Below are 27,771 nucleotides of genomic sequence, written 5' to 3' on the forward strand. Positions count from 1 at the left end.
GAGAGTATCTCACGAAAAACATTCATTTTCAACCGCTTCAAAATTTAAAAAAAAATTTTTTAGCGGAATTTGCGTACAGAAGTAAAAAAACAACAACTATTTTATCATTATTTTTCAACCTGCAGGGATCAAAAATCCTTATATAATATTTAAAAAAACAAAACAAAACGGGAACCCTGTTGGTGCGATGTGATCCTCTGCTGCCACCTACTGGCAGGAACAACAACTACACCCTGTGACACTTCAAGAAGCGTTCCACGTCATACACAGTATAGAGTTTTATTGTTTATATTAAATCAGAAAGATAACCACTATAACAGAAGTTACAAACCAAAAAACTTTTTAGATCTCAGGGAGAAACCAACACAAATAACATTACAAAAAAAAATGTAGTAACACTAGTGGACAAAAAAAAACATTGTTTAAATAACAGAACTGTACATTTTTATGTTACTAAAAAAAAAAAAAAAAAAGTAAGACACCAAAACAAATGAATGAAATTATGACAGTTAGTACCAAACGGAGCTAAAGGGAAGTGATTACTAGCTGATACGGGTTAACTGCTGGAATATGAAGTCAAAATGTAAGGCAGCAAAAGGCAGGCGTGAAGACCGAAGCGAACAGACGACAAAGCAAAAACTCGACCGTGACGCGGCTCCATCGCTCCCTCCGTCCGGACGAGAGAACAGGTTAAAGTGTAAAACAGCTGCAGTTGAATATAAAGTCTTATAAACCCTCTTCATTCTACATTTGACAAATACAGTAATCTCTTTGATTTTTCTGTAAGAACCGGCGGCCAGACATCTAAGATGAAAAAAAAACAAAAAACAAATAGTGCCGTCAATCTCGCCTGCGATGCAAAAGTTCCTTTAAATCCTTCTTGTTCTATGAAAGTTGATCAGTTAGATGCAGAGGAGCTAACTGATGTAGACACACACACACACACACACACACTGGACACAGGACACATGTAAATACTGGGATCACTAGCAGATTGTATCCATCACATAAAATCTACCTGCAGGTCGCGTCACGCTGCATAAAGTTCCACCTGCTCCACAGGTGGGACTGGAAAAGAGTTGCATAGCTAAAAGAGCAACGGAACGTTTGCTCCCAGTCAGCAGTGTGTGTGTGTGTGTGGGGGGGGGGGGGGGGGGGGGGACCGGGCGGTTTGAGGAGGAAGACGAGGAAGGATGAAGATTAGGAAAAGAAATTAAAAAAAATAAATAAATAGGAAGACAAATGAGAAAAAACACAAGGGTCTGACTGAGCCGTGACGTCGTGTCTCCAGACGAAGATGAGCCAGCATCATCTGGGGTCTGGAACTCACAACCTGGAGCGAAGACGCGGCTTCACACCCGATTCAAACCGACGCGTCGCCACGGCGACGAGCCGATACGGACTTGTGTCGAACGTTAAACGAAGACGACAGGACGTCCCTCGGGTGTGAGCTCCGCCTCCGCCTTCCTTAAACAAACTAAAAGGAGGTTGTCACGGCAACCGGTCGACTTTTGCAGTAGGAAAACAAGAAAACAAATGAGTGGATTAGGAAAGTGCTCCTTCTTGAGAAACCAATGCCGCGTCGGTCTGAATGAGAATACGACGAGAATTTGACTCGAAATCAACTTTAAAAAATTCGTAACTTTTTAAAAAAAATTTTTTTTTAAGTTTATTGAACAAAATTTTTACATGTTTGAAACATTTGATGCAATGTTGGCGCTACTTTAAATTTCCTACAGCTAGAAGTTGAGATGAAGAGTTTTGGATAATGATAAAGCAAAAAAAAAAACAAACAAAAAAAACATAAAAGCCTTTTTTAATATTTTGACATCAAAGCCACCTTTCTTATTTCCTGTCAGTGTGGAGGATCTGATCGGAACATTTTGGCCCCTCCCTCGCAGTCGGATGAGGACGTTTGGCGTGGGACGGTCAAGCCGCCCGGTCCCTTAAACACGTGTTAAAAAAAATACACTTGGAGGTGGGTGGGGGGGGGGTAACTATGGTAACTAAGAGCTCTTTAAAACATACCTGACAGCAGGTATCGGTTAAAAATGGCATTTCTTCACGCGTGTCGATTAAATTCATGGCTTCTGTAACTTCTTTGGGTTATCAAGTTAAAAAAAAAAAAGTAGAAAAATATCAGTCTACACTCTGAACCAATTAGTGCAAAAGAGGTTTAGTGCAACCTAACATGATGTCCGATGTCCACGTGCTCACAGTCCGCGCATTCAACTGACGGGCCGCAAAGGGGCGGGGTCGTGGGCGGGGTTACCAGGACAGAAGAGCCGAATGCGGGGATATTTACGACGTGATTGATCCACAGTAGCACAGTGCATGCCCTTATTCACAACATGTAAAGTTCAGTACAAGTGCCGATACGAGTCAGTACAAAACGTCAAATAAAACAGATGCAATGATTGTACATAGAAATATATTCAAAGATCCTGTTGAGAAGGTTTCCGCCGTCCCGGCGCCATCGACTCGGGGGATAGTGGATATCCATCCCGGTAAGGATGGGAAAAAAATAAAACCTTTACTTAAAACATTTAAGAATTCTTTTTTTCTTAATTACAAACTCAAACCTTTATACTCTTAATATTTAAAAATCTCATCTTTGTAAACAGTTTGCCCTTTTTTGTTTCTGGTCTGAAAATACATTCTAATCAGAAATTGAGGCTTATATTCTCTAAATGTATATATTTATATTTATATATATATTTATAGATCTGTGGCAAACATCTCAAAAATAATCCGAAACCAGGTAAAAAGACAGACGTTTAAAACAAAACCTTGAATTTCTCTAGCCTTCATTTCTACTACGATTGTTCGAGGGCCTAAAGTCGTCTTGTTCCGACCAGTTCTGACCGGTTCTGACCAGTTCTGACCGGTTCAGGCCAGTTCTGACCGGTTCTGACCAGTTCCAACCCGTACTAGCTGGTTCCGACCTATTCTGGCCGGTTCCGACCCGTTCCAACCGGTTCCGACTGGTTCAGGCCAGTTCTGATCTGTTTTGACCGGTTCGTTTTAACCTGTTCTGACCGGTTCCGACCGGTTTAGGCTGGTTCCGACCAGTTCTGACCAGTTCCGACCCGCTAGTCGCTCCAACGGCGACGCGCTCTGGACTCCCTTATTTTTACTAGCGATGTAAGTTAGCAAAACAAAAATCACGTGTCGACATTTCTGTTGCTTTTCTGTGTGGTTGACGGGGTTGCTAAGGTTTGTAACCATGGCGATGGGGTTGCCAGGGAAGATGGAGACCCTCAGAACTTCCTGTAGTGCAGATTTTGAAGCCAAACCTGCTTGGATTCTTCTCGTTCGTGAGAACGTCTGTGTTTGACGTGTGTGTGTGAGAGCAACAGGACGTGACGCCGGTGTAAACAGGAGGTGTTCACGGGTCGTAACGGCGTGCGTGGACACACACACGCTCCCTCACGCCGAATGAATCTGTTGCACCGTGAATCCGTTCGTGTGCGCGCGTGCCCTCCACCACCTCGTGACGCTCCTCGCCTTCAGAGTCTGTCGCTGCGGAACGTGTCCTCCACCGACGGGTCGGGCAGCACCATGTCGGGGTCGCTGAGCATGCTCAGTCCGTCCAGGCTGAGCGGCTCGATGCGCAGCGCATCCTCCAATGGGAAGCCTCCCTCCGAGTCGAAGCACTCGGGAACGGTGCAGAGCGAGCCGCCGATGTCCTTCGACAGGCTGGGGGTGGAGTCGTCTGAGGGGGAAGCACATGAAGATGGGGGGGGGGTGAGAACGCTTCATCTAGACCTCATGTGTCACACTCCCGGCCCGGGGGCCAAATGTGGCCCTCCACATCATTTTATGTGGTCCTCAAGAGGATAAAAAGTCAGTGTCTAAAAATAAATAGGTCGAAAGTGTGCTTTGACTAAAAACTACATTTCCCATAATGCAGTAGTTAATCACATTTTAACTTTGACAAAAAAATTTTCTTTATTCTCTTGGATAGTTTGATCCTTGATTGATGGAGTTAATGAAAAGGATTTGTGATAACAGAGAAACAAACATATTGTTTCTGTGCAACTGTGATGTTTGTAACTTGAATAAGTAATTTAACTTTGAAGAGCACCCCAAGGGAGCGCCGACTTCCTGGATGCATGTGTTCAACTTCCTTCTGCAGAAATCCACAGATCACGTTTGATTCCCGCTGAACCGCTTTGCAGAGACTCGTCTTTGACTCGCTAACGTGACATCACACTAATATTTTCACCTATTCTCATCTCCACAGAGACGATTAGCATCTTTGCTGCAAATAACTAGCAAAAGCGTCGACTGCGCCCCCTTGTGGCCGGAAGTGACTACATCTACAGTATTTTCCGCACTATAAGGCGCACCTAAAAGCCTTTTATTTTCTCAAAAACCAACAGTGCGCCTAATAATCCAATGCACCTTATACATGAAAACAGTTTTGAAATAGGCCATTCATTGAAGGTGCGCCTTGTAGTGCAGAAAATACTGTAATTTTCTCTTTTTGGCTGCTGGCTAAGCAACAAAAGTTTGATTTTCGCTGCTTTTTGTTGGGTTGTTTGTGTGTTTGTTAGCAGAATAACACAAATTCTACACACAGGGACTCTGATGGAACGTGTAAGAACCTTTAAAATATCAGTAAATGGAAAATTTTGACGACTTATATCCCTTAGTGTGATCCTTTTGTCTGGTTTGAGTTCTATTGTTTCTCTGTCACCAGAAGGCGGAGCCGATGTTTTGATGACTCACGCGTTTCTTAGCAATTACACAACAGCAACGCAACGATCACTCGTTCACACGGGACAAACACAAAGCTGGAATGACGGCGTTCCAGGTTTGTGATTCTAAGCGTGCCGGCGTTCCGAGAGCAGGAATGAAAAGGGAAAGCTGTGTTACGTAACGCGTGGCGTCGGACAGCGTGACCCGGAAGAAGTCGTCACGTTTAGGGACGGATCCGGATGAAAAGGGCGGATTTAGAAACTCAAAACGCTTCAAATTTGTGTCGATTTATTTGTTCCTTTAACAATAAAAAACCTGAAAGTAGAAACTAGAGCGCCCCCCAGTGGATACTCCTCCCACGCTCTCACCAGTCAAACGGTTTCCACCCACCAGTGAGGATGATGTTGGGCAGCCCCCCGCTGCAGTTGGAGTATAGCATGTTGGACCTCATGTGCCCCCCCGGGTCCTGCAGGCCACCCTGGCTGCCCCCCTGCCCCGAGAGGGCGGCCTGGGAGTAGTAGAGCAAGGAGGAGGACGGGTCAAAGCAGGACCCCCCCGCACTGGAGTTCATTGCGCTTTCCAGCAGATCGAACTGGTCCAACTGGTCGGCAGATGGTGGAGAGAAAACAGAGAGTCGTTGATCAGCGGCAGACGATGAGTCCACGCCTCCTCACCGCATACAAAACTTTATTAACACCACGACGACGACGCATCCTGCTCCGCTCCTGAGACTGATCGTCACTACGATCCATTCATGAGGTTCAAATCTATCAAACTGAAAGTCAAATAAACTGGTGCTGCTGGTATTTAATATAAATACACGGGTAGTCCTCAACATACAAACATTTTGGTTCCTAGTGTTCGTTCATAAGTTGAATTGTTCGCAAGTCTCCGAGGTTATTTAAATGTCATTACTACTCTAAATACTAAAGTAATGTCATTACTACTGTAAAAACTAATGTCATTAATACTCTAAATACTAAACGTCATTAGTACTCTGAATACTAAAGTAATGTCATTACTACTCTGAATAGTAATGTCATTAATACTTTAAAAACTAAAGTAATCTCATCTCATCTCCAAATGTTTGTAAGTCAGATGTTCTTATCTTGAGGACTGCCTGTATATCCTGTTATTTTAACTCTTTAACGTCTGTAATCCTGTGTCAGACCTCACCTGGTAGGAGAGGCCTTTGCTTTGGCAATTTGAGAACTGTGGGTTCACGAAGGGGTCGTTGAAGAGCGTCGCCATGTTGTTGTGCTGCAGGAAGTAAACAAACAAAAATGAACCCGTTAAAGGAAAACAAAAACAAACATACAAACAAACAAACAAAAGCAGCTGTTCATCCTGTTTCCGACTCACCTGGCTCGTGTTGAAGTCCACTGGGATGTTGTGAAGCGGGGACACCGGCTGCTGCTGCTGCTGTTGGCACTGTCGGCTCTGGTCCACGGTGTGCGGGGGCTGCTGGTAGAGCGGGTAGGGTGGGGGCGGCTCCCTCGGCATGTTGCTGGTATCCAAAGCGACGCCCTACAACAGAGGGAGGGGGCCAGTAGGAGTCACTAAAGACCGACGGCGACTAACGTTCCTCCGCTCCGGAGTTAGAAACACTTCAGTTGGGACGTGTGTGTGTGTATGTGTGTGTGTGTGTGTGTGTGTGTGTGTGTGTGTGTGTGTGTGTGTGTGTGTGTGTGTGTGTGTGTGTGTGTGTGTGTACCTGTGTGATGGGAGACAGTGACGGGGACATGGTGGGGGACAGCTGCTTGGCCAGACCCCTGCGCTGCTCGCTGCCGGGAGAGAGCGTGAGGGGGCTGATGGGAGCGGGCCGTCGCCGGGGGGAGTTGTTGGACAGGCGCAGGTTGGAGTTGATGGAGGGGTTGCTAAGCGACGACTGCAGCTGGCAGTTGTTGAGGGACGCCTGGATGGACGGGTTGCTGAGGGAGGAGGACAGACCTGCAGAGGGAGGGGGGGAGAACGTGAGCGGAGCCTCGAGAACACGTGGAAGTCCTGATGTAGGATGGAGGAGAGTTTCCAGCCCCCCCCCAGTCCGAACACTGGAGTTTATTGTGTAGATTGAGAAGGGGGGGGTGGTGGTGGAAAAGAAAAGAAGGAATTGTGGCGAGGCAGGACGGGGGGGGGTCAAAGTTCGTCTGTCGTTCTGGCGAATCACTTTTCAGATCATATCAGACTAATTCGTTGACGTTGTTCTTCCTGCTGTTCTGACGTTCGAGCACCCCCCCCCCCACACACACACACACACACACACACACCTTGCGAGTTTCCGATGCCGAGGTGCATCATGGCGGCCGGCAGGTTTCCCGTGCTGCTGCCGCCGCTCAGGTTGGGGAAGCCTCCGTTGTCCTCGGGATCTAGGGGGTTGGACAGCGGCGAGGGGAAGGGCAGGTTGGTGAGGTCTGGGAGGGACCCCCCCGTGTTCAGGAGACCCTGGTAGTGGGACAGACCCAGACTCTGGTCCGGAGATGGGAAGATGCTGCATAAAAGAAAAAAAAAACAAAACAGGACAAGGACGTTTGAATCGACTGGAACGAGGTCGGGGGGGGGTCGAAATCATCTTCACCGAGGGCCACATCAGCAAAGGGCCAGATGTAACTAATAAATGTAACTAAATATAACTCAGTGTAATGTGACATAAATGTAACTACTCCTTAATGTTACATAACTCTGAATTTATTACTTATTCAAGTTACAAACATTATTCAAGTTACAAACATTTTAGTTACAAAGTAAAACATGTTTGATTGTTTCTGTTCTAACATAAATCCTTTTAATTTGTCATTAAACCAACAGAAGTCCATCAATCAAGGATCAAACTATCAATCAATAAAGAAAAATAACATCAAACACAAGTTAGGACGTTAACTTTGTTCAAAACGTTTTTGTCAGGAGTTAAAACGGGCTGAATTACAGTTTCTATCAGATGTGCTTATATATGAAAAAAGAGGCTTTCAGTGAAGTTGCGCCTAATAGAAAATACTGCACAGCATTTTGGTAAATGTAGTTTTTGTCAAAGCACACTTTTGACCTATTTATTTTTACACTGTGACCTTTTATGCTCTCGAGAGCCACATTTGGCCCCCGGCCTTGAGTTTTACACGTGCAGTAGGTGGTTAAAAACTGGGTGGTTACATCTCCTGTTACTTCTATGCTGCCGTGAGTCACGGCGGTCCGTTCCCACACAAAACAACGACCCGAAGCTGAGAGCAAAGGTGGTTCTGATTCACCGCCGTGTTTTTAACGCATCAGACGAGAGGACGTCTCTCTGGAGGCTGCGTCTGTCTGATGAACGGCAAAGATGAACCGATAGTAAAAAAAACAAAACAACCTATGACTTCCTGTTTGGCGAGGATGCCATTGTTCCTGCCGACACGCCGCAGCGGCTAGAGGTGTTCAAGAGCAAGGGAATCGCAGGAAAAATGTTTTTTTTATGCGTACAGACTCACTTAATTCCAGGCACTTCACATGATTTGGGCCTCGAAGCCAAAGACTGGACCTGAAATAGAAGCAGAATAATGTTAATTCTTCTCGACCACATCCCATCAGAGCGGAACGGTCGACTCCAGCCCACCGCCCCCTGACTCAAAGTGCGTATGTCTGCGAGGGCAGATCCATCATGAGACGGATAAAGAAGCGTTTTCTTTGACGTGAGATGTCATGTCACGGTCAATCCCACATCGTTCTGGGATGGAAATCCACCGCAGATTAGCACCGGTCAAAAATATCGACCTGATTAGAACCGACTTCCAGGGTCGGCTGAGGCAAACGAGGATATTCGGTCAACGTGAAGAAGAAAAGCACAGGGAGCCGACGTTTACAGTTTAATCTGGGGTGACACTGGAACGTAATTGAAAGATTAGAGATTAAAATGTCAGATTGTTTTTCCTGACAATGTCTGTGATTGTTTCTCATGAGGATTTTTATTTTCTTGTGGATGCCGACAATCTAGATCCCGGGAGATTGTTCCACCACGTCTGATCGTTCATGCTGTCCGAGGCTCCTCCACCTCAGAACATCAGAGCAAAAATCCGAGATACGACTTTGGGACACCACGGCGGATGGATACAACATCAGTGAGACCGGATCTCGTTCTCGTTGGTGGAGTAAAGACGTAGCTCATGTGTTCTCGTGACTTTTATGTTTCTCTTCATTCTTTATCATTGTTTACGTAACTTATATATAATTAATTACACACAGTTAAAGTCTGCGTGTCTATTGGTTGATAAAAATGATTTTTCTTTTGATAATTTAGGGGATTTTTTAGGGCTTCTTTTCAAGGCTGGAACAGATTATAATGATTTTATTTATTTAGTTTTAGCGGCGTGTTGAGTTACATCGCGCGTCCTCCAGGATCTTAAGAGTTTATTTGATTTGTGGAACAAACATCGACATTAAGCGTCGTGCGGTCCCAATCAGAGCTGCAGAATATTAACCCATCGATGACCAGAGGTTACAATACATGCACCACGTGACTGCTGGAGGAAGCAGCTGTGTAAAGTTAACAAAACTATGGAGGAAGTCGCCGTGGTAATCGGCCTGGAAAGAGACGACGAGGGGTGAGATTTCAGATGTCTAGGAGGACCACTTCCTGCTCGATGCCGACGTGTTTCCTGTTGTCGGAAGCGTCGATCCTTCAGGAATTGGTGATGTAATCGTTCCAATTTTAAGTCTTAAATTTGAACAAAAACCATCCAATGAAATCAGGCGATGAGAATCAGTTTGTTATCTGGTGCCGGTGTTGTAGGTGTAGCTCTGGTCTCACCTTCTTGGCCTCCCACAGCTGCTTGGGAAGGGGTTTACTGACTCCCATTAGATTCTCCTCGTTAGGCAGGGAGGGGAAGGAGAAAACTGCACAGAGGAAGAACAACATGTACTACAAATAAAAGAAAAGACAAAAAAAAGAAGCAAATCCTGTCTTCATTACGAACAGGAAATGAGCGACTCACCGTTTCCAGAGGTGTCCACCTCCGCCTCGTTTACGCTCGCTGCAGGCCAACCTCCACCAGGAAGAGAAAATAATGAGGAAAAAAAAAAGGGGGGGGGGTAAGGAGGGATGCGAAAATAAAAAAAAAGCAAGAGGAACATTAGAGGATTTTCAATATTAAGGAAACGGTCTGAATAATCCCGGCGCAGTAATCTGACAGGAACAGACCCTCTGGAATACAGACTGCAATTACTGTGTAGTTTCATAAACACAACACTCGGGCATCTGGCATCGTGTTATTAGTCACACAGATGAGAGGGAGGAATAGTGTGTGTGTGTGTGTGTGTGTGGTGGGGACTGATGAGGAATAAAGACAGTGTTCTTGAAATCCTGACAGATTCACGTTAAACTTTCGCGCGTCACAACACTTGTTCTGATGAGGAACACATTTTTTGTTCCTCTTGATGTCTTAAAGTTCTCTTCCATTCGCCTTTGAACCGTTGCCCACCCACCCACCCACTCGTCCCTCAATGCCCCCTCTGAGGCGGCTGCATTTCAAGAGGCAGCTTTTTTCTTTTTTTTTGGCTGCTGCTGGAACGGACGGAACAATGGAGGCGATACAACGACCTGGCATCGGTACATTTCCCCTTTCAGAAGCGTCTGGTCGCCGTTGCTCACTGAGCCACGACTGGAACGGAAACAGGACAACTGGGATGGAAAATGACTGGCTTATATCCCCCCATCCACCACCACCATTCACCCCGGCTGGATCGCTTACACTGCGCAATACACCCAATATGGCTCTTATAAATGCTCCGGATTCAGATTCGGAGGTGGTAACGTTAGATTTCATTTCACTGATGCTGCGACTTTTTCCGCCGACAACAACTGGCAGAAACGTGATCGCGCCAGAAGAACCGTGGCTGACCTTGTGCGCTCCGAGGGGTTTTTCGGTGTTAGAGGAGTGACTCATGGATGTAATTACCAATTAGAGGCTTCGTTAACCAGTCGAGACTCAGCAACACTCAAAATCCACGAGAACCGATTGAGGTGTCGATGAGGCGCCGGAGCCTCAGTGATCTCCATCCAGCGGCGTAGTGATCATATATACATCTATATCTATACGTATATATGACATATATACATCATATATACGACATATATACGTCATATATACGTCATATATACGTCATATATACGTCTATATCTGTATATCCATATATAAAGTAACACAAAGGTGTCATCAGCGTACACGTAGAACTAACAGCTGAATGCCTGCACCTCTTTTTTTATTCCGTTAAACAGACGTGTTCGTCACCCCAGGGCGGTTCCTGGGTTTTTTTTGTTTGTTTAATTCCTGCCACCCAGAGGTTTAATTGCATTTTTCTTCTCATTAACTGATCTCCGGTCTTCAATGTTAACCGCACTCATGTTGTTATGTCATTATTTGGTTACATGTCAGGACCCCACCCCCCCACAAAGCAGATGAAACGTTCATCTTAATAAATCATCTTGCATCTCATTGTGATGGTGTCAACAGGGCAGGAAGGAAGACCAAGAATTTGTCTTCATGGAAGAAAACAAGGTTTCTGAAAGGAACACTTGATTCCAGAAACCAAAACACAAAGAAAGCCGTTCATTGATACGAATGACATCGTGTCTGTAAATAATCTACAGCTAGTCCTCAAGTTACGAACACCCAATTTAGAAACATTCGTAGATACGAAGAACCGCGCGCCACCACTTCCTACTGCTGTAGTTCCCCTCTTTTGCCACAACCCCCATTGAGCAGCGTAACATCAACACCCCATAGATTCAGATTTCACGTCATGTTAAAACCACAAGTTTTTTGGTTTCATAGAGAAACGATGTACAATAATCCCTCGTAACTCACGATTAATGCGTTCCAGGACCACCAGTGAAAAAAGAAATTACACAATACAGCGACAAATTATTTATTTTATTATTTATGGTAATTTAAACGTTTATGAACCCCCCCCCCCACACACACTGATATTAAACCACCTTATATGTGTCTTACCTTTTCTCACACTCTCAAGACTGTTTAAAACACTTTTGTACTTAAGAAAAGTGTTTCTTTAATACACAGAAGTGTGCTGCGTTCTGTGAGTTTCGGAACGCAGCACACTTCCGGATGCTGTCATCCAATAGCATGCGCGTACGTTATCACGTAATTACAGACTAAAAATCCGTGATGTAGTAAAGCCAGGAATCTTGAAGCGCAAACAAGCAAGGGATTACTGTGACAGTAGATTAAAGAATAGAATCTACACAGGAATACAAGAATGTGTCATCAGTATAAAGGTGAAAGTAACTCAAAGAGAAATGAATGTTCTCTGGTTCGACATGAGGTATTCTTGCGAACCTGAACATTACGATCAAACCCTGAAGACGAAGGTCCTACAAACTTTTGTCAAACCAATGAAATGTGCTGCGTTTGTCCTTGTTCATGTATGACTGAGATGATGCCTCCAGAACAATTCAGTTAAATCTAAAACCAGACCAACAAGACGTTCCTTCAGTTGATGAATAAAAACGATTTCACTGTTATTTGACAAATCATCTAAGTATGACTGCAGGCAAGTGAAGTGATCACTTGTCACGACCTTTCCAACTTAATAGTGAACCATTTACAGCACAACAGGGTGGCATTCCAAACATCGACACTGGTTTCACTCGCTCTGTATGTGAAACTCATACTTGGCCAAGATCTTGAGGCAATATCCTGTTTAAACTTGTTGGCTAAACACAGTGAGTCGTAATGCTCTGTGGGAGCCCCACTCTTCCACTCCACACTTCATCAGCACTGAGATCAGACCAACGTGATAAACACTGTCAGAAACACACTGCAGAGATGGAAACGGCTCCAGAGATAAATATAAGGGAACGAACGGAGAGGATGAAATGAGATTGTCGTTCGACTAGTGAATGCTACAAACTGAACATTTAGAGCACGGATGTCAAACTCATTTACACCGAGGGCCACATCAGCATAACGGCTGTCCTCAAATGTAACTCAATGCAATGTAAACTGAAAAAACATGTTTGTTTCTCTGTTCTAACATAAATCCATTTGTCAGGTTACTAAACCCACAGAAGTCCATCAATCAAGGATCAAACTATCCAAGAGAAAAAAGAAAGATAACATCAAACACAAGTTAGGACATTAACTTTGTTCAAAATGTGTTTGTCCTGAAGTTAAAATGGGCTTAATTACTGCATTGTGGGAAATGTAGTTTCGGTCAAAGCACACTTATGACCTATTTACTTTTAGACACTCTGACCATTTATGCTCACGTGGGCCACATTAAACGATGCGGCGGGCCACATTTGGCCCCCGGGGCCTTGAGTTTGACACATGAGATTTAGAGCAACAGCGCCTGGGAGATTTGTGGACCTGGGGCCAGACTGAAAAAGCATCTGGCTGGATGAACCGCTCTCTGTTAATAAATGACCCAAGTAAGAGAAACACAAACACAATAAACTAGCATGATCGCCACAACATACTGTAGGCCCCGGCCGGCGGTAGCCAACATCCCGTATATCACTCAGTATAGACACACATGTCAGCTCCGGCCCAGACCGACACGATCCGCACCACAGAATAATTCACAACAGACGTCTGTCTTAAGGTCTCTCTGGGCTCTCATTGGTGGAGCACATGTCCAACTCAGCCACTAGCATTCAATAAATAACAAGTTTAACCAAAGCTAAGGCAAACAGAGACATCCCAACGTCACAACAGATAAAATAAGAAGAAAACGCAACAGTGGGAAATTCAAATTGACTGATATGAAACTACAGAACCCAAAGATGATATGCCAAGAAGTAAAAAAAATAAATACACACTGACGTCAAGCCGCTGCACACATCACAACCCAACATGTTGTCACAGGTTTGTAAAGGTTCAGACAGACGTGGATTTAAAGCTTTTCTTACTTCCAGGTTTTGCCAGAACGACAGGATAAAATGTAAAACTATCAATATCTTAGGAGATAATTATTGATGAGTGCATCCTTAATAAGATCAATAAAAGAAACACCAAGATGGGGGAGGGGGGTGGTTAAGAAAATTAATTATGATTCTCGGCTTCTTGGAAGTATAAAAAGTTGGAGAAATTGAGGATTGATTATTAGATGGTGAAAGATTTAAACACAGTCAAGCAGAATAACAGATAAAGCTGTTTCAAGGTGAGTATCGTGTGTGTGTGTGTGTGGTTACATCTCTCACCATTACGCTGGTGGACACCTCGCATCATCTGCTGGTTCATCCCAAAGGGGTCCTGAGGGTTGGGGTTCATGGCGCTCGTATGGAGAGCGGAGTCCGAGTTGGTTCTGCGTGGGAGGAAGGAGGAGGAAGAGGAGTAATTATGCGGCGTGGCAGCACCTCGGACAGAGGCAGCGCTCGTCTGGGGGGGGGGGGGGCAGTGAGGTCAGTGAGTCATTCTGCTTCCTGCTCTGCCTCCACACAAGCTGCCCCTGCACCCCCCCCCCAAAACACTCACGCCGACCTCGCTCATCCACAACCCAGCAGCGTTAAAAAAACAAACGTCAGATTTCTGCTCACGGGAACAAAACGGGGTTTATTTTGAATACTTCTACTTCACACGCCTGGACCAGAATCTCCAACACACACACACACACACCAACATGGGCTAAAGCCCTGGATCGGATGGGGCCTCACTGGCGTCTGTCAAACATCCCTCTAGAGACTAGAAATCACACTTAAGGTGGATGCATCACGATTTCCTGCCATGATTGCTTTTCATATGACGGATATAAGATGCAAATGAGCAAATACATTTAAAAAAAAAAGATTAGATTGATCACCACCCGGATTATCTGATTTTGAAATTTGGTTTTAAATTTAAAAAAAAGGAATCACTGCAGCGTGTAAAAATCCATTTCTGCCAAAAGCTGCAGAACAGAATCCAGATGATCTTGGATGAACCGGAGACGCCTGACAGCATCCAGACCAAGACGAGGATGTCAGGACTCTATTTAAAAGTCAACCTCTAATTTAATTTTCTAACTACAATGTAGGAAATCTGATTTCCCAAAAATGTTAATACATGAAACTTCTTTCAGAGAAGAATTCATCTGAAGATTCAATTTAATTCATGACTTACTCTCCATGATGCAAAGTCAAGCTTTTTTTTTGGTCCACAATTATTAAGAAATTCATTCAAATATGAGCGTAAAATGAAACTGAGGGATCCCAAATTGCAATTTTTTTTAATTTTAATCAACTAATAATGAAGTTATTTCTGAGAAACTCCCAAAAACCACCGACGTGGTGAGTCGATAACAACTGGATTTTCATTCCGAGAGACGGTCAAGCGCTTAAATCCAGTTTGGTTCCAATTTCAATATTTATGGATAATTAAATCTAATTGCTGGTTGGGATGAAATTCGATCCGTAACAGTTTGAAAAACACAAAAAAAACTTGGACAAAGATGGCAGAAAGTCTGAAAATGAAGAAAAATACGATATTAGACTGCGAGGCAGAGACGAGTCCTGAAACTGGGTTAGTAGGAGAGGAAGATTTGCTTCACGTTTAATTTCAAACTGGAAAGGAAAATGAGAAAAACAGTTAAATCACAAGGTGGAAATCAGCCGCGTCTTTAGTCTTTAGCGGAGAATCGTCCGTCTGAGAGCTTCAGAGGGAGAAACGAGAGGAAGATGTTCAGGCACAGACGTGGAAAGGATGCAACGGAGTCGGGAGGCAATACAGCAAGAAACGTCTGCATCTGCGTGAGCGAGGGAGGAAGCCGTGAAAGCAGACAAAGACAGAGAGCGCGGGGGGTCAAAGGTCACCTGTTGAGTTGTGATATTAATCTATAACCAGGCCGTTTTTCTTCTGTCCATGGCTGCTGTTCCCTTAAAAGAGAGAGAGAGAGAGAGATGGTGGGAAAAGAACGGCAGACAAGTTTACTGGGTGGAAAGCAGAGACCTCTGGAAGGAGAAGAGAGAACGTTTTAGTGTGTGTGTGTGTGTGTGTGTGTGTGTGTGTGTGTGTGTGTGTAACGATCTCAAACAATACCGTTAAACGCTGGAGGGGAACGGAGAGACGACATTAATTCAAATCAGACGAAAGGAAAACGACGGTTAAGGAAGTCTTGAGTTTCAGAAAACAGCGATTGAATTTGCATGTTGTTGTTGTTCTTGTTGTTCTTGTTCTTGTTGTTGTTGTTCTTGTTGTTGTTGTTCCACAAGGGAGCAGCGAGGAGCGAAAACTCTCCGAAACAAATTAAGTATGAAACTTTTTTCAACCCTCCGGGGTCTTGGCCTGTTTTTTGTTTTTTCCCCCCAGTGTGTTTTTGGCTAAAATCTGTTGCTATTTAAAGAATAAAAACAAAAAAAAAAGAGCAGAAAGCCGTTCCAACGAGACGACGCCATGTGACTGTGACTGTTTTTTCCCAGCATTCATTGGGCCACTTGGAGATTTATGGTTGATTTAGCAAACACGTTTGAATGTAATTCAAACGTAATCCGTTTCAAATGCGGTCGTGAGAGATTTTCGAGCGCTGACGGAAACGCCGCGTCACGTTTTGGTATGACCCGAGGAAATGGATTAAACCGTTATTGATCATGTCAGTCGTTTCCTAAATACATGTCAGTCGACATTTTAACTGCAGAGCCAGAAGAAGTTCGAAGTTAAAAGCTGAAGTAAACATTCTGGCTCTGATTGAACCAATCTTGAGGCCTTCCGTGGATCGAGTTCTGCTCGTCTTTGACTGCCGGTCTCGTGTCCTGCTGGATTACTTTACGTTACTCATGTTACATGAAGGAAGCGTCAACCATCGACGCCAAATCTGATCACTTACGACTTAATTATCAATGGTCTGGAGTAACTCATGGCCCGTTTCCATGGCACAGCCCTCGGGCTACCTAGACGAATGAGATCGATCCCCCTGGAGAATCCAACGTCTCCCAGGGAGGATATTTTACCATCTCTCCTCCACCAGAGATCCACTGGGAGTTCTGAGATGTCCCTCCCCAGAGAAGGGGGTTGTATGAATACAAGGCCAAAGATGAGTGAATGGAAGGGGAGGAGGGCGTGGGACGGATTCAGAGATCTGACCCTAGAACAGATGGTCTAAAACAGACATGTCCAATGCTGTACTCAGGTCCGATGCCTCGGGAGTCAATCCCCTTTACAGGAGGCTATGGATTCAGCAGAATCCTTCAAGAACTACAAAGAACCCTTCTGAAGTCCATCTCCGTGCAGAACTGGACAAAGTTGGGAAACCCCCCTTTTGAAATGAAATATCTGCTGGCCAGACTGCGAGCAGCTTCTTTCCCTCGCATTTCTGTCGTACTGGACTCACCGCCGGCTTTTTGCTTCAACTTGTTGATCTGAAAGAGTCTGGCCAACACAGACTCTGGTCAGACTCTATGTTGGCCAGACTCTGGCCAACACAAACACAGTGAGACAAACACGAGTCTTCGACCGCGGTGTTTGAGGCGTTCAGGGGGTACAGCAGATGAACGACTCCGGTCGTTCAGGCGCCGAAACAGTTAAAAGGCCGCCGTGGCTGTTCTCCATAACTAACTAGAGGTAATGTGGTGCAGATGTGGTTGGCGATGGAAACGCTTTACGACCCCAACTCTCCCCTGAGATCAACGAGGACAGAGTCTGACTGAGAAAGTCAGCCTGAGACCGTCGGAATGAACGGACGGTCGAGGAAACGATGTCCTGTTTGGCCGAGAGGCTTCAGGCGTTGCAAACAGAGTTCCCTTCGATGGGATTTCCCTCCAACATGCAACACGAGATCCTCCCAGCGCAGGCCAGACTTCAGCCCAGACTCTTGTTTACCATCGATTCTCCAACCTTGTGCAATGTCTTCATTTTTAACACAACACAGATTATCCTAAAGCAAACTCATGCATTCTTCATTTGGTTTTTGGCCACATTCGAAGCTCCCCGGACAAAGAAACTTTTGTGAGAGTCTGTCGTCAAAAGCTTCTTTCAAACAGGTGTTACACAACGAGTAATTCCACCTCTCCGTGATCCGCTTTGGAGTTCTTCAAACTGGACCGACTCCCCCAGGTGGCGGTCGATTCCTGCGCTCGTTCTACGAAGAATGCACGACCTGTCCAAGGCGTGCTCGACTCGCCCACGGTGGGTCGCACCCCGCATCGCACCCGTTACGCCGCGTTCACACGACGTCAGTCTGGCGCCGGTTCTACCTCCGCAGGCATCGCAGGAGGTTGGAACAATCTGACGCCCCGTCGTGTCTTCAGCGCGTCTGTTAGTCAACCTTTTCCAAATCAGTGTGAAGAACGTTCTGCTGGAATTGAGCGTTCCAGACAGTACATCAAACACGGATGCCGAGGGAAATTTTGAGGGAAATTAACACTGCAGTTAGTGATGATTTTCACGATAAATCCTTCAATCGTTTCGTCTCCCGAGTGTTGAATAACTGTGACGCTCACTCCCTTTTTCTTTTCATCAACAGAAAACCGAGTTCTCTTCAGAACTGTGTTGTTTTTCTACGTGACCAGCAAAACAAAGGACATGTAAGCTAAAGCTACACTAACACTGGACATATGGACACATCCCAGGGTTTGGCTCTCTTGGCTGTTTGGGGATGGTTAGCGCTCTGGGGGTAACTTTTGTATCCCTGTCTGTGCCGTAGAAGTGGGCCAGAATCACCTACCGTGGGGAAAGCTGTTCGTTGTCACACACTGTGACCGCAATCTGGTGCAGGTTGAAGCAGAAGGCCGAGGTCGGCCTGCAGAGGCTGGAGAGCTGATGCTAAACGCGTAGCGAGCGCTACCCATACGGAACGGTGCAAAAGAACTGTAACTTTTATTATTAGCTACGTTTAGAGTTCCTTGAGTCTTGCTGTTCAACAGTCAGGAATGAGTAACCTCCAGATTGACAAACACAAAACAGTCGAACCTCGAGATAGGAGTTTAATCTGTTCCATGACTGAACACTTTAGTCAAACCTTAGAAATAACAAAAACTATTTTAATTTGTTCCAGCTTGGCAAAAATGGCCCCAAACCTCAAATATGTAAAAAGAACATATTATTTTATTAACCAATAGACACGCAGTGTTCTATTAATTACATAAAAGTTACATAAACAATGATAAAAAATGACAAGAAACTCAAAAGTCACAAGAACACAAGAGCTACGTCTTTAATGCACCAACGAGAACGAGGTACAGTCTCAGTGATGTTGTATCCATCCACCATATCTCGAATTTTGCTCATATGTCGAACCAAAATATGGACAGAGTGACGGCTCATATCTCGAGGCACTACTGTACTGTGAATTATCAATCCGATGTATGATTTATACAAACTAATTCACCAATTTTGAATAGTTTACTTGGTCATTTCTCCTTCCTGTCCCGGCTGAACTGAGTCATGAATGGCTTGGAGTCAAAGTCCCTGTAGGAGATGCCATAAATGAGCCCAGTAACACCTCTAACTGGTATCCAAACACGTTCTGGGCAGCTGAGCCTGGCCTCATCAGCTCATCCAGAGTTCTTTACTAACAAGAAGAAAGCTCCTGTGCCAAAGGTGTTAGCAGCAACACCTAGCAGGATGGCTAACGTATAGGAAAAGGGTAAAAAGAAACACCTAACTAGAACCAAGGCAGTCAGAGACTGCAACATCCAGCAACACCCCTGAATTGAAAATTTTACACTGACCTACTTGCTTAGGTCAAAGATCAAAGCTAGTGCTCTGACCTACTGTCAATGATCAAAGCTTTGATCTATGGTCTTATTCACACTGGCCTAGTTGACCTAGTTTTCTCCAGGTCAAGGTCATCATCTCATTTTTATCCCCATCGCTGCCTGAGTAATGAGCTTTTTGTTCATCTTTCTATCTGCAACGGTTGCAAAGACATTTGGTGGGCTAACAAACAGACAAACAGATAGACTAACGGATGAACGAACGGACGGACTAACGGATGAACTAACGGACGGACTAACGGATGAACTAACGGACGGACTAACGGATGGACTAACGGACGGACTAACGGATGGACGAACACTGACAAATACATCACCGCTTTTGAAGCAGGATGCAAAGACGGCAGCAGTTAGCGTAGAGGAACGGTCCGTGTCCTGATACTTGGCCTGATTTTATAACTGACTTATTACTGACTCATTAACATCTTAGTGGACTACCAGGGTCACGAAACAGATTCACGCAACAGAAACAGTGTTTATTCACAGGTTCACCACTGTTACGCATCAACAGTAGGTCCGATAGCAGAGCCTGCAGGAGGAGAAACGTCTAAATCCAGTTTAATTGTCACGTTTCCACGACTCTGTATGAATGTTTAGGCTCTGCGGTGACAGAACAGTGTGAGACAAAGCAGCGCCGTGTAAATTAAAAGCCTCTGCTTGGTTCTTTATGACACAAGGCCCCTCCCACAAAACACACCCACTCGGAGAACGTTGGCGTCCAGTTCGTTCTGCGAGGATGTTCTCCGCCAAGCTTTTTTTTTTTCTTTCTGCTGCTGTCAACAATGACAGGAGGGCGTGTGTGTCTGTGTGTGTGTGTATGTGTGTGTGTGTGTGTGTGTGTGTGTGTGTGTGCCGCCTTCCGATTCCGCAGTGCGAGACGTTCCAGCGGGGCCGATTCTGACGAGGCAGGGCGACTGGGCTGCGGGCCAGGCCAGAAAACAAGAGACCGAGTGAAAGGAGGAGCTTGGCTTTTTATCACAGGGCCATAATTCTCCCCCCTTGTAAACACTGAGGAGAAGCTGTCGACCAATGCACTGGCTGCTCGGCGTGGGCGCGAGCAGAGCTGGGAAAAAAAAAAAGCTGCAGCTTGCAGTCGATGTAAGTCAAGAGATGCAAAGCGTGAAACGTCTCCACGGTAGAGACGACGGCCATCACGCCCGACCTTTAAGGCAAAAAAACCCTAACTACCTTTAAGGTGATGCTGCAGCATCCAAACGTGTGAAACCAAAGCCGTCAAGCTTTCGTTCATGATTTGTGTGTTTGATTTGGATGGACGGCGCCCTAATAGAGGAAGACGATACTCATAGGGTAAAGAGGCAAAAAGTAAGATAGTCCGGTTAGAGGAGAGGACAGCAAACATCCGCAGGACGCGCCACTCACCTCCTCCAGTTGTTGTCCAGAGGCGGGGACAGGTAGACGGCTCCGTACGGAGAGCTCTCTATGTGGGCTTGAGTTAAGAAACAAGCGTGGAAAGCAGCAGAGCAAAGGCTGTGAAATACAGTTTATCCTGTTCACACATTCTCAAACTTCCACGGCTGCAGAACAAGAGCGATAAAGGCGGCTTTTTTTTCTTCTTCTTTCTTTTCAAAAAAGGCACTGAAACAATGGCGGCTTTATTTGATTTTAGTCGTCAATGCGAGGCAGAGTTCCTGGAATTGTCTGTCAAAGGGCAGGACTGGAGAAGGGCGGTGATTCGTCTGGTAGACAGAGGCCGATTTGAGTCGTTCTTGAAAGAGACAGCTGCTGTTTTGGAGGGGGGGGGGCGGCAAATAAAACGGCAAACTGGGTGTCGAACAAGGTCAGGTTCTTGCTCTGTGCTCCATCTGGATGAACGTTTATCGGAGCTGACACAGATTCACACAAAACCGGAGCGCCGCTTTCTGCACAGAAAACACGATAAAAAAACGTTTTCGGGCGCGTAAAAACAAAACGCGTCTTGAGCGCGGACGCCGTAAACCGCGGCTCCCTCCAGAACCCGCGACGGGGGGGGGGAGACACCTCGTCAAACTGGTTATCGGCCCCGGTTGGCGTTCGCTTTCATCGCGCCTTTTTTTTTTCACCAAGCGTAATGCAGGTGTGGATGCGGCACGCTTCAGCTGTGTGTTCGCACAATATAAGAATGAAAAGCGAGCGGAGAGGCGAAAGCTACGACACAAAGAACGAGGAATAACCTTTTTTTTTTTTTTTTTACTTCTTTGACCAGAACTAGATTGAAAACCGTCAGAAACGGGAATCAAAAATGCATTTAGAAGCGATTATCTTTAAAGACACGCATTGTGCTAACCGCGCAGCCCTGAAGTATGGTGAAGCATTCACAGTATTGATAAGACCAGATTGAGAAGTTAAAGTTGTCGGAAGACCAGAGGCCCTTTGTCGCGGAGCGTGTTTAACACATCCCGGCGATCTTTCAAACAACCGCAATCACGCTAAGCAGTCACATGAAACCGGTTAGCAGCTCGATAAGTCAACCCAGGTTTTCCCAATTTAGCCACGAGCATCGTCTAATAAAAGAAGCAGTGTTAGCGGCGAAGTCAACCGACCGTCAATCGCGAGATCTGCAGCCAGTGGAGGCGCATTTTTTCAAATGGAAAAGCAAACCGGGACGTTAAGGGAAACACGCGGGACGCAAAGTCGCGTAAGATGACATCCCGCCGACGTCAAGTCATGGAACATGTGACGCAAAAAAAAAAAAAAGAGCGTAGAAACGGCAACGCGTCATCCGAAAATGGTTTTGGTCGCCGTCTCGTGATGGAACTGGAACGGGATTGTCACACAGACACACACACACATGGCGATCAGGGCATCCCAAAGCCGCTCAAATGGGATTCCATGACCGTTTACGGTGACGCTAATGTCGCTGATGCATCATGGGAATGGACCGATCACGCGGTGGACTGGATGTTCCTGAAGGCAGCGTCTAAATGACAGACATTGCTCACATAGCAGCGCCGTCATAATGACCCGTCCTGAAACGCGCCGTCACAAAAGCCGTTTCGGCTAATTGCTACTTGTCAAGAAAAATGATGAACGCCCGCCGCGGCGACCTGAACGCACCAGAAGAATAAAGCCTTGTGTGCGTTTAAAAAAAAAACACAAAAAAAAGAAAACGTGACCTCGGCAGGAAGTTAACAATTCCACGTCACCGACTCAGGCCCTGAAAGGATATCTGCCGTCCGTGCTTGTCGACGGGTCGGCGGTGGGGGGAGTTGATGCGGTTGCGATCCCGGTGGACCCTCTCGACCAGCCCGTGGTGGCGGGTCCCTCTGGTCGAGTCCAGTCCCGACGGAAACGGCCCCTGAGGAAGAGACACCAGACAACACTTTAGTGGCGTTAACGCCTCCAAACGTTTAGGATCAAACATTTAACTAACGTCCATCTTTACATCACTGCGATAGTTATAACACGGTTATAACACAGTCATAACATAGTTATAACACAGTTATAATATAATAGTCCTTCTCAGGTTAAAAATAGAAGTATATTAAAATTAGAATACAAATGCATTGTTGCAGCTATGTCTACTAAGGTGTGTCTGCACACACACACACACACACACACACACACACGTATTCAGTGTCTATTCCTGAACACTGCACACTTGTGATGCGTTGACTGTGACCATCAAACAATGCGTGTTGCTTTATTTATCTTCCCATCACACTTTCTCTTCATGTTTTCTATCGTTTCTCGTTCCTACTTCCTGCTGCTCCTGCTGACCTTGAGGGGTTGCGTTGGTGTCGACCCAAAGCGGATCAGTAAATTTGGATTTTATTTTTCTTTTAGACATTTGTAACTTCCCGGAGTCCTACTTTCACCACAAATGTTATAAATTCTGTTTTTTTTTGGCATATCTTGACAAAAGAAACCAGAAAATTTGAAAGAAATGCCCCCAAAATTAGAATAACTCAACTTCCCTCGACTCTATTCAAACATTTTCTGCAGCACGGCTGCTGGCTGTCATGGCAACGCCGCAGACTTTCAAGTGGAGCTCATCAACAGTCGCATTACGGCGAAAACTAAAGCAGTAAAGAGAGTTTTGACAGAAACACAACTCGGCTCTCAAACCGGGATCAGACCAGATGCTACGTGGCTAACCCCTAGCGTCTCATCCCTCGTTTCGGGGCATCGATCGCTCGGGAACGACGATTCAAAGTGATATTCACGTGATTTAACTTAAAGCTACTCAAAAAATTCGGCTAAAATTTGGGTCCAGGAGGGGTCGCAGATGAATCCTGGGTTGGATGCAGGAATGTTTTCGCGGCCTGGGACAGAGGGTGTGTGCTCACGTCTGGTGAAACGTTACAGCGGCGTTATTTAGGACCAGACAACATAAGTACGGGGAAGTTGTCACGGTCGGGCCGTGAAAAAGACCTTGATGTCAGCACATCGCGATCCCAAGGTAGGCTGGGTTTAAAGAAAACATCCACGTTGGGAGTTTTTACACGCAGCGCCCCCACCACCACCACCTGGGGTGTGATGATAACCTTTAACCTCTACTACAGCCGACTATCACCGCTTCGTCTCCAGACACCTTTCGGAGGTCCTACCTGGAAGTCGGTGTTGACATTGCCGATCTGATTGACGTTGGGCAGCGAGCCTCCGTAGTACGGCGCCCGCGACTGGGACAAACGCAGCTGCTGGATCTTCTGGAACTGAACCTGTGAGTCAGAAAACGAAAGCAGAGCCGTCAGGGTTTGGATTGTGAACGTATAACAACACCAACGCTGGGAGATCGTCACTCTGGTTGATCCGTGTAGCTTCAAATATTCCCATTTGGTGACTCCTGATCCTGGCAGGCTAAATTCAGGGCATATTATGACACAAGCAGGTTCTCAAACATCCCGTTGAACATTACAACTGTTTCTCTTTAATGAATCTAATGCTAATTATATAGCGGAGCACTAAATTGCTTCACTAATGCATCCAGAATGCAGTAAAGGCTCAGAGGTGTTTGTCAATTTTTTTCGACACAGGCCAACAGGACATTCTTGGAAACAAATCTGACCGGGAGGCGACACAATGATCACTTTGTAGGAAACAGAAGGCAGCTTGTTCTACCGAGGGACGGTAAACAGATCCGATCATCACCTGCGATCGGGAATAAGCAAATCAGCTGGGCATTTCTTAAAAGGGCAAAATTTGAATCTCAAAGACTGACTTTATTCTATTCAATCAATAGAACGAGGGAGGATGGACGCGGATCTCAAACACGACTCCGATCCTGGTGCAAAAGACCAAACGCTGGTAGAAATTTTCCCACACAGCCATCTGCAATTTGGGGAAAATCCTTGAAATTGGTTCCTGATCCAGTATTCCAGCCACCTCATTATTTCAGCTCCAGACCACAGCTGAGGGTTGGAACGTCGATCGACCCATAAAACCAGACCCCAGATGTCGGTTTAACCCCCGGATGTCAGATTACACCCTCTCTGAGAAGTAGGAGACAAACTTGTAGGGACGTCACACCAGCACTTAATCTTCTAAATTTTGGTTTGGAGATGTGATGGAAGGTGAAAACATCCAACCGTACATCCCATAATATGCCTAATTTCTGCCCGATGAGCGACAGAACGAAGCGTCTGCCTCAGAGGGTTGTAGGTTCGCGTTCCTTCCTTCTAATTCCAGCTCTGTGCTGCCGGTGCGGGTCATGGGTCACCGGCAGGTCACGCCTTCTCCTAAACTTCACCAGGAGTCGCTTCGAAACCACATTCTCAAAGTGGACCTTCAGGAGCCCCCCCATCACTGTATAGAGACCGAACACTGAGAATTAGCTGAAAAGGGCTTTTAATTCCTGCGTAGTTTACTAATTTTATTTCATGGAATGTGTAGTATACTGTTTAGACTTTTTATATACATGAAGCGGCGGAATTTTTAGGTTTTAATTTTGAAATATGACTTAAAATAAAAAAATTCTGCAGTCAGGAAAAAAAAAACCTATATTATTCTGATGATGATCTGTTGTGTTAAAGGAAAACTAAATACAAAATCAAGAACGCACAATATTTATCCGACTAACACATTTATGCTATCAGCAATGGACAGCTAATAAAATGAGAGCTGAATTACACTCAAAACGCTCCAATTGCTTTAACAAGTTCAGCATTTACGCACTGCGATGCCGTCGGGGGTCGTAATAACAGTAATAAACAAAGAAAAGAAGGAGAAGTGCGGCACGCCGGTGTCGCGCTCGTGACGTCAAACTAAAGGTACCTGGATCAGTCGTGCAGCGAAGGCGAGAGGTGTGAACCAAGTACAAGTTAAGAGGTTTTAAAAACACAAAATTTGACACCATCTGCTATCTTCTCCAGATCAAGAATGAAAAATATTGTATTATACCATCACTGATCGGATTTTCTGTTAATGTTATCTGGATTAGTCAAACAAAAACTTAATCGTCTTGTATTTGTTTAACATTTCGATTGGTTTTCTTTGATTTTTTTTTTTTTGGCACATGGTGAAATGTTTTTAATTATGGAAACAAAACCTAGTTCTTCACGCTTTCAAATTTTAATGCAACTGGAGGAATCAGTAAAATTAAAATGTAATCCAGGACGGGGAGATAAACAGGAGCTGGTTTACAAATCATCCTCCTGAGTCGCTTCCCTTTTCTGCTCCATGTCTCCATGGGGTTCCAACCCCGGAGGGGGGTCATTAAATATGACAGAAAAACAAGGTGCATCTGAAGACATCTGAACAGGTCTCGCTGCCTCCTTTTGGAGGGGGTGGGGGGATTGGTGCAGATGCATACGCCTGTGTCCCATTTCCTGCTTCACAGCTGGAAGATTTCCCCACAACTTTCTGGTTTTGTAATCTGGTTTTTTTTTCTTTCTTTTGGGGGGGGGGGGTTGCATCACTGATTATCTCACATCTTGATTTCTTGAGTACGTTTGTTACCAACTCACTGATGGATTGCAGCACACAGGGGTTTGCCACGACTCCATGAAACATGAAGAGAAACAAGAAGTACTTGCTGGAAACCAGAAATCTCAGTCAGCAGATGATTCAGACACACACAGATCATTCCGGGCGAGGTTTGTGTGAAAAGAGGCAGATCAGAACCTCAATTGGGAATAAAAATATATATAAAAATCAGCATAAAAAAGGGGAGAAAAGTGTGTGTTTACCCTTGAGACAGTCAGGTCCGTCATCAGCTGCTCGAAGGCCCGGGTCTCCTCTGCCTGCTTCTGGTTGTGCAGCGCGATCTTCTCGCTGAACTTCCGGGGGTTGGAGCCACCTGTGCCCGGGGAGCCGGACATCGTGCGGGCCGCTTGTTCTGCAAAAACTTTCAGCTACTTGGTGTAAAATTTAAAAAAAAAAAAAAAAAAAAGATGACGATTCTAAAAAAAATTAAAAATAAAAAAATCTCTATTTTTTAAAGTCTCTTAATAATCGTTGCGGTGAAGCCATCAGTGTCACACACGCAATATTAAAACACCAATCTGCGGGCTAACGCGGCTAAAGCTAACGTAATAATAAAAGTTGGCTTCTGGTGTTTTGAAGGGGTAGATGAATTAAAGTCTTTAGAAAGTATTTGGGTGTTTAAATTGATTCCAACACTTAAAAATAAACAAAAACACCTGCGTGTGGATTAAACTGAGTCTTTGCAGGAACGTAACTTCATATTGACTCCAGCGAACCACTTGTTTGAATGTAGCTCGTTAGCCGCCGATGCTAACATTACATTAGAGGTGAATAGCCGAAGCTAGCCGAGTTAGCTAAGCTGCTGTCAGTGTCATCTCAACGATTTTGATAAACATACTTTACCAACTTGTCCAGACTCGTCTTGGAAAGAAAATTTGAGGAGTTTTTATGAGCTGCGTTTTTTGAGCTGGGGGGGTGGAGGGGTGGCTAGCTTCGTTAGCTAAAAAAAAAAAAAAATCAAGCTAGTAACATTAGCAAAGCTCGGGCAAAGGTTTGTGTTTCAACAAGTGTCCGCTGGGTCTTGTCCGGGCTTCACTTCGAGTTTACGTGACAAACAAACGGGGGAATGTTGAAAATGTTAATAATTCCGATGTTGCACAAGCAGCATAATCCACAAACTCACACTTAAAAGTTAAAATATCGCAGCGCTTCTGAGCGGCGTCTTGTTGTTAATCCACGGACATCAGGGAGATTTCAAAGCAACTCCAACCCGACGGACTCCATGAAGATAAACAAACACCGCCGACAAAAAGAACAACCCAGCTCGCTCCCTTCGTCGCTGTTCAATCTGGAGTCTTCCGAGAAAGTGTTGAAAATGTTTTCAGATTAAAATCCGCCGGCTGGCCGGGTTTGTGACCGTAACTCGGTCCTGCTGGTTTGTTATCCTCACACTCCTGCGCGAAAACATTACCTCGTTAAGCGGTGGTGATACCAGAGGCGTCCACAGGGCGGCGACAGATTCACGAGTTTACGTT

General features: G+C 45.2%; 1 protein-coding gene across 3 annotated transcripts; it reads right to left on the reverse strand.

The window, feature by feature from the left end:
• Positions 1–133: 133 nt before the first annotated feature.
• crtc3 (CREB regulated transcription coactivator 3) lies at positions 134–27,696 on the reverse strand. Of its 3 annotated transcripts, none has more exons than XM_068311589.1 (16): positions 27,420–27,696; positions 26,500–26,664; positions 23,923–24,033; positions 22,539–22,670; positions 20,756–20,814; positions 15,479–15,541; positions 13,892–13,995; positions 9,663–9,713; positions 9,479–9,564; positions 8,163–8,212; positions 6,972–7,192; positions 6,419–6,654; positions 6,067–6,231; positions 5,881–5,964; positions 5,095–5,305; positions 134–3,715 (listed from the first exon to the last, which is right to left on the reverse strand). In XM_068311589.1, the coding sequence occupies exons 2-16, from the start codon at positions 26,629–26,631 to the stop codon at positions 3,510–3,512; spliced, it is 1,911 nt and encodes a 636-aa protein (XP_068167690.1). In that variant the 5' UTR covers positions 26,632–26,664; positions 27,420–27,696; the 3' UTR covers positions 134–3,509. The 3 variants fall into 3 exon arrangements, with proteins under 3 accessions (XP_068167690.1, XP_068167683.1, XP_068167698.1); XM_068311582.1 differs by having other exon boundaries at positions 27,135–27,696; XM_068311597.1 differs by having other exon boundaries at positions 136–3,715; positions 9,663–9,701; positions 26,500–27,696.
• Positions 27,697–27,771: the final 75 nt, after the last annotated feature.

The sequence above is a fragment of the Antennarius striatus genome, chromosome 1 (assembly GCF_040054535.1).
Source record: "Antennarius striatus isolate MH-2024 chromosome 1, ASM4005453v1, whole genome shotgun sequence".
Lineage (NCBI taxonomy): Eukaryota > Metazoa > Chordata > Actinopteri > Lophiiformes > Antennariidae > Antennarius > Antennarius striatus.

Excerpts from the sequence above, each read along its gene's own strand:
- crtc3 (XM_068311589.1), bottom strand. The coding sequence starts at position 26,631 with ATGTCCGGCTCCCCGGGCACAGGTGGCTCCAACCCCCGGAAGTTCAGC. Across the intron at positions 24,034-26,499 it reads CGGACCTGACTGTCTCAAGG|GTTCAGTTCCAGAAGATCCA; the intron begins GTAAACACACAC and ends TCTGACTCACAG. Across the intron at positions 6,232-6,418 it reads CACTGTCTCCCATCACACAG|GGCGTCGCTTTGGATACCAG; the intron begins GTACACACACAC and ends CCTCTGTTGTAG.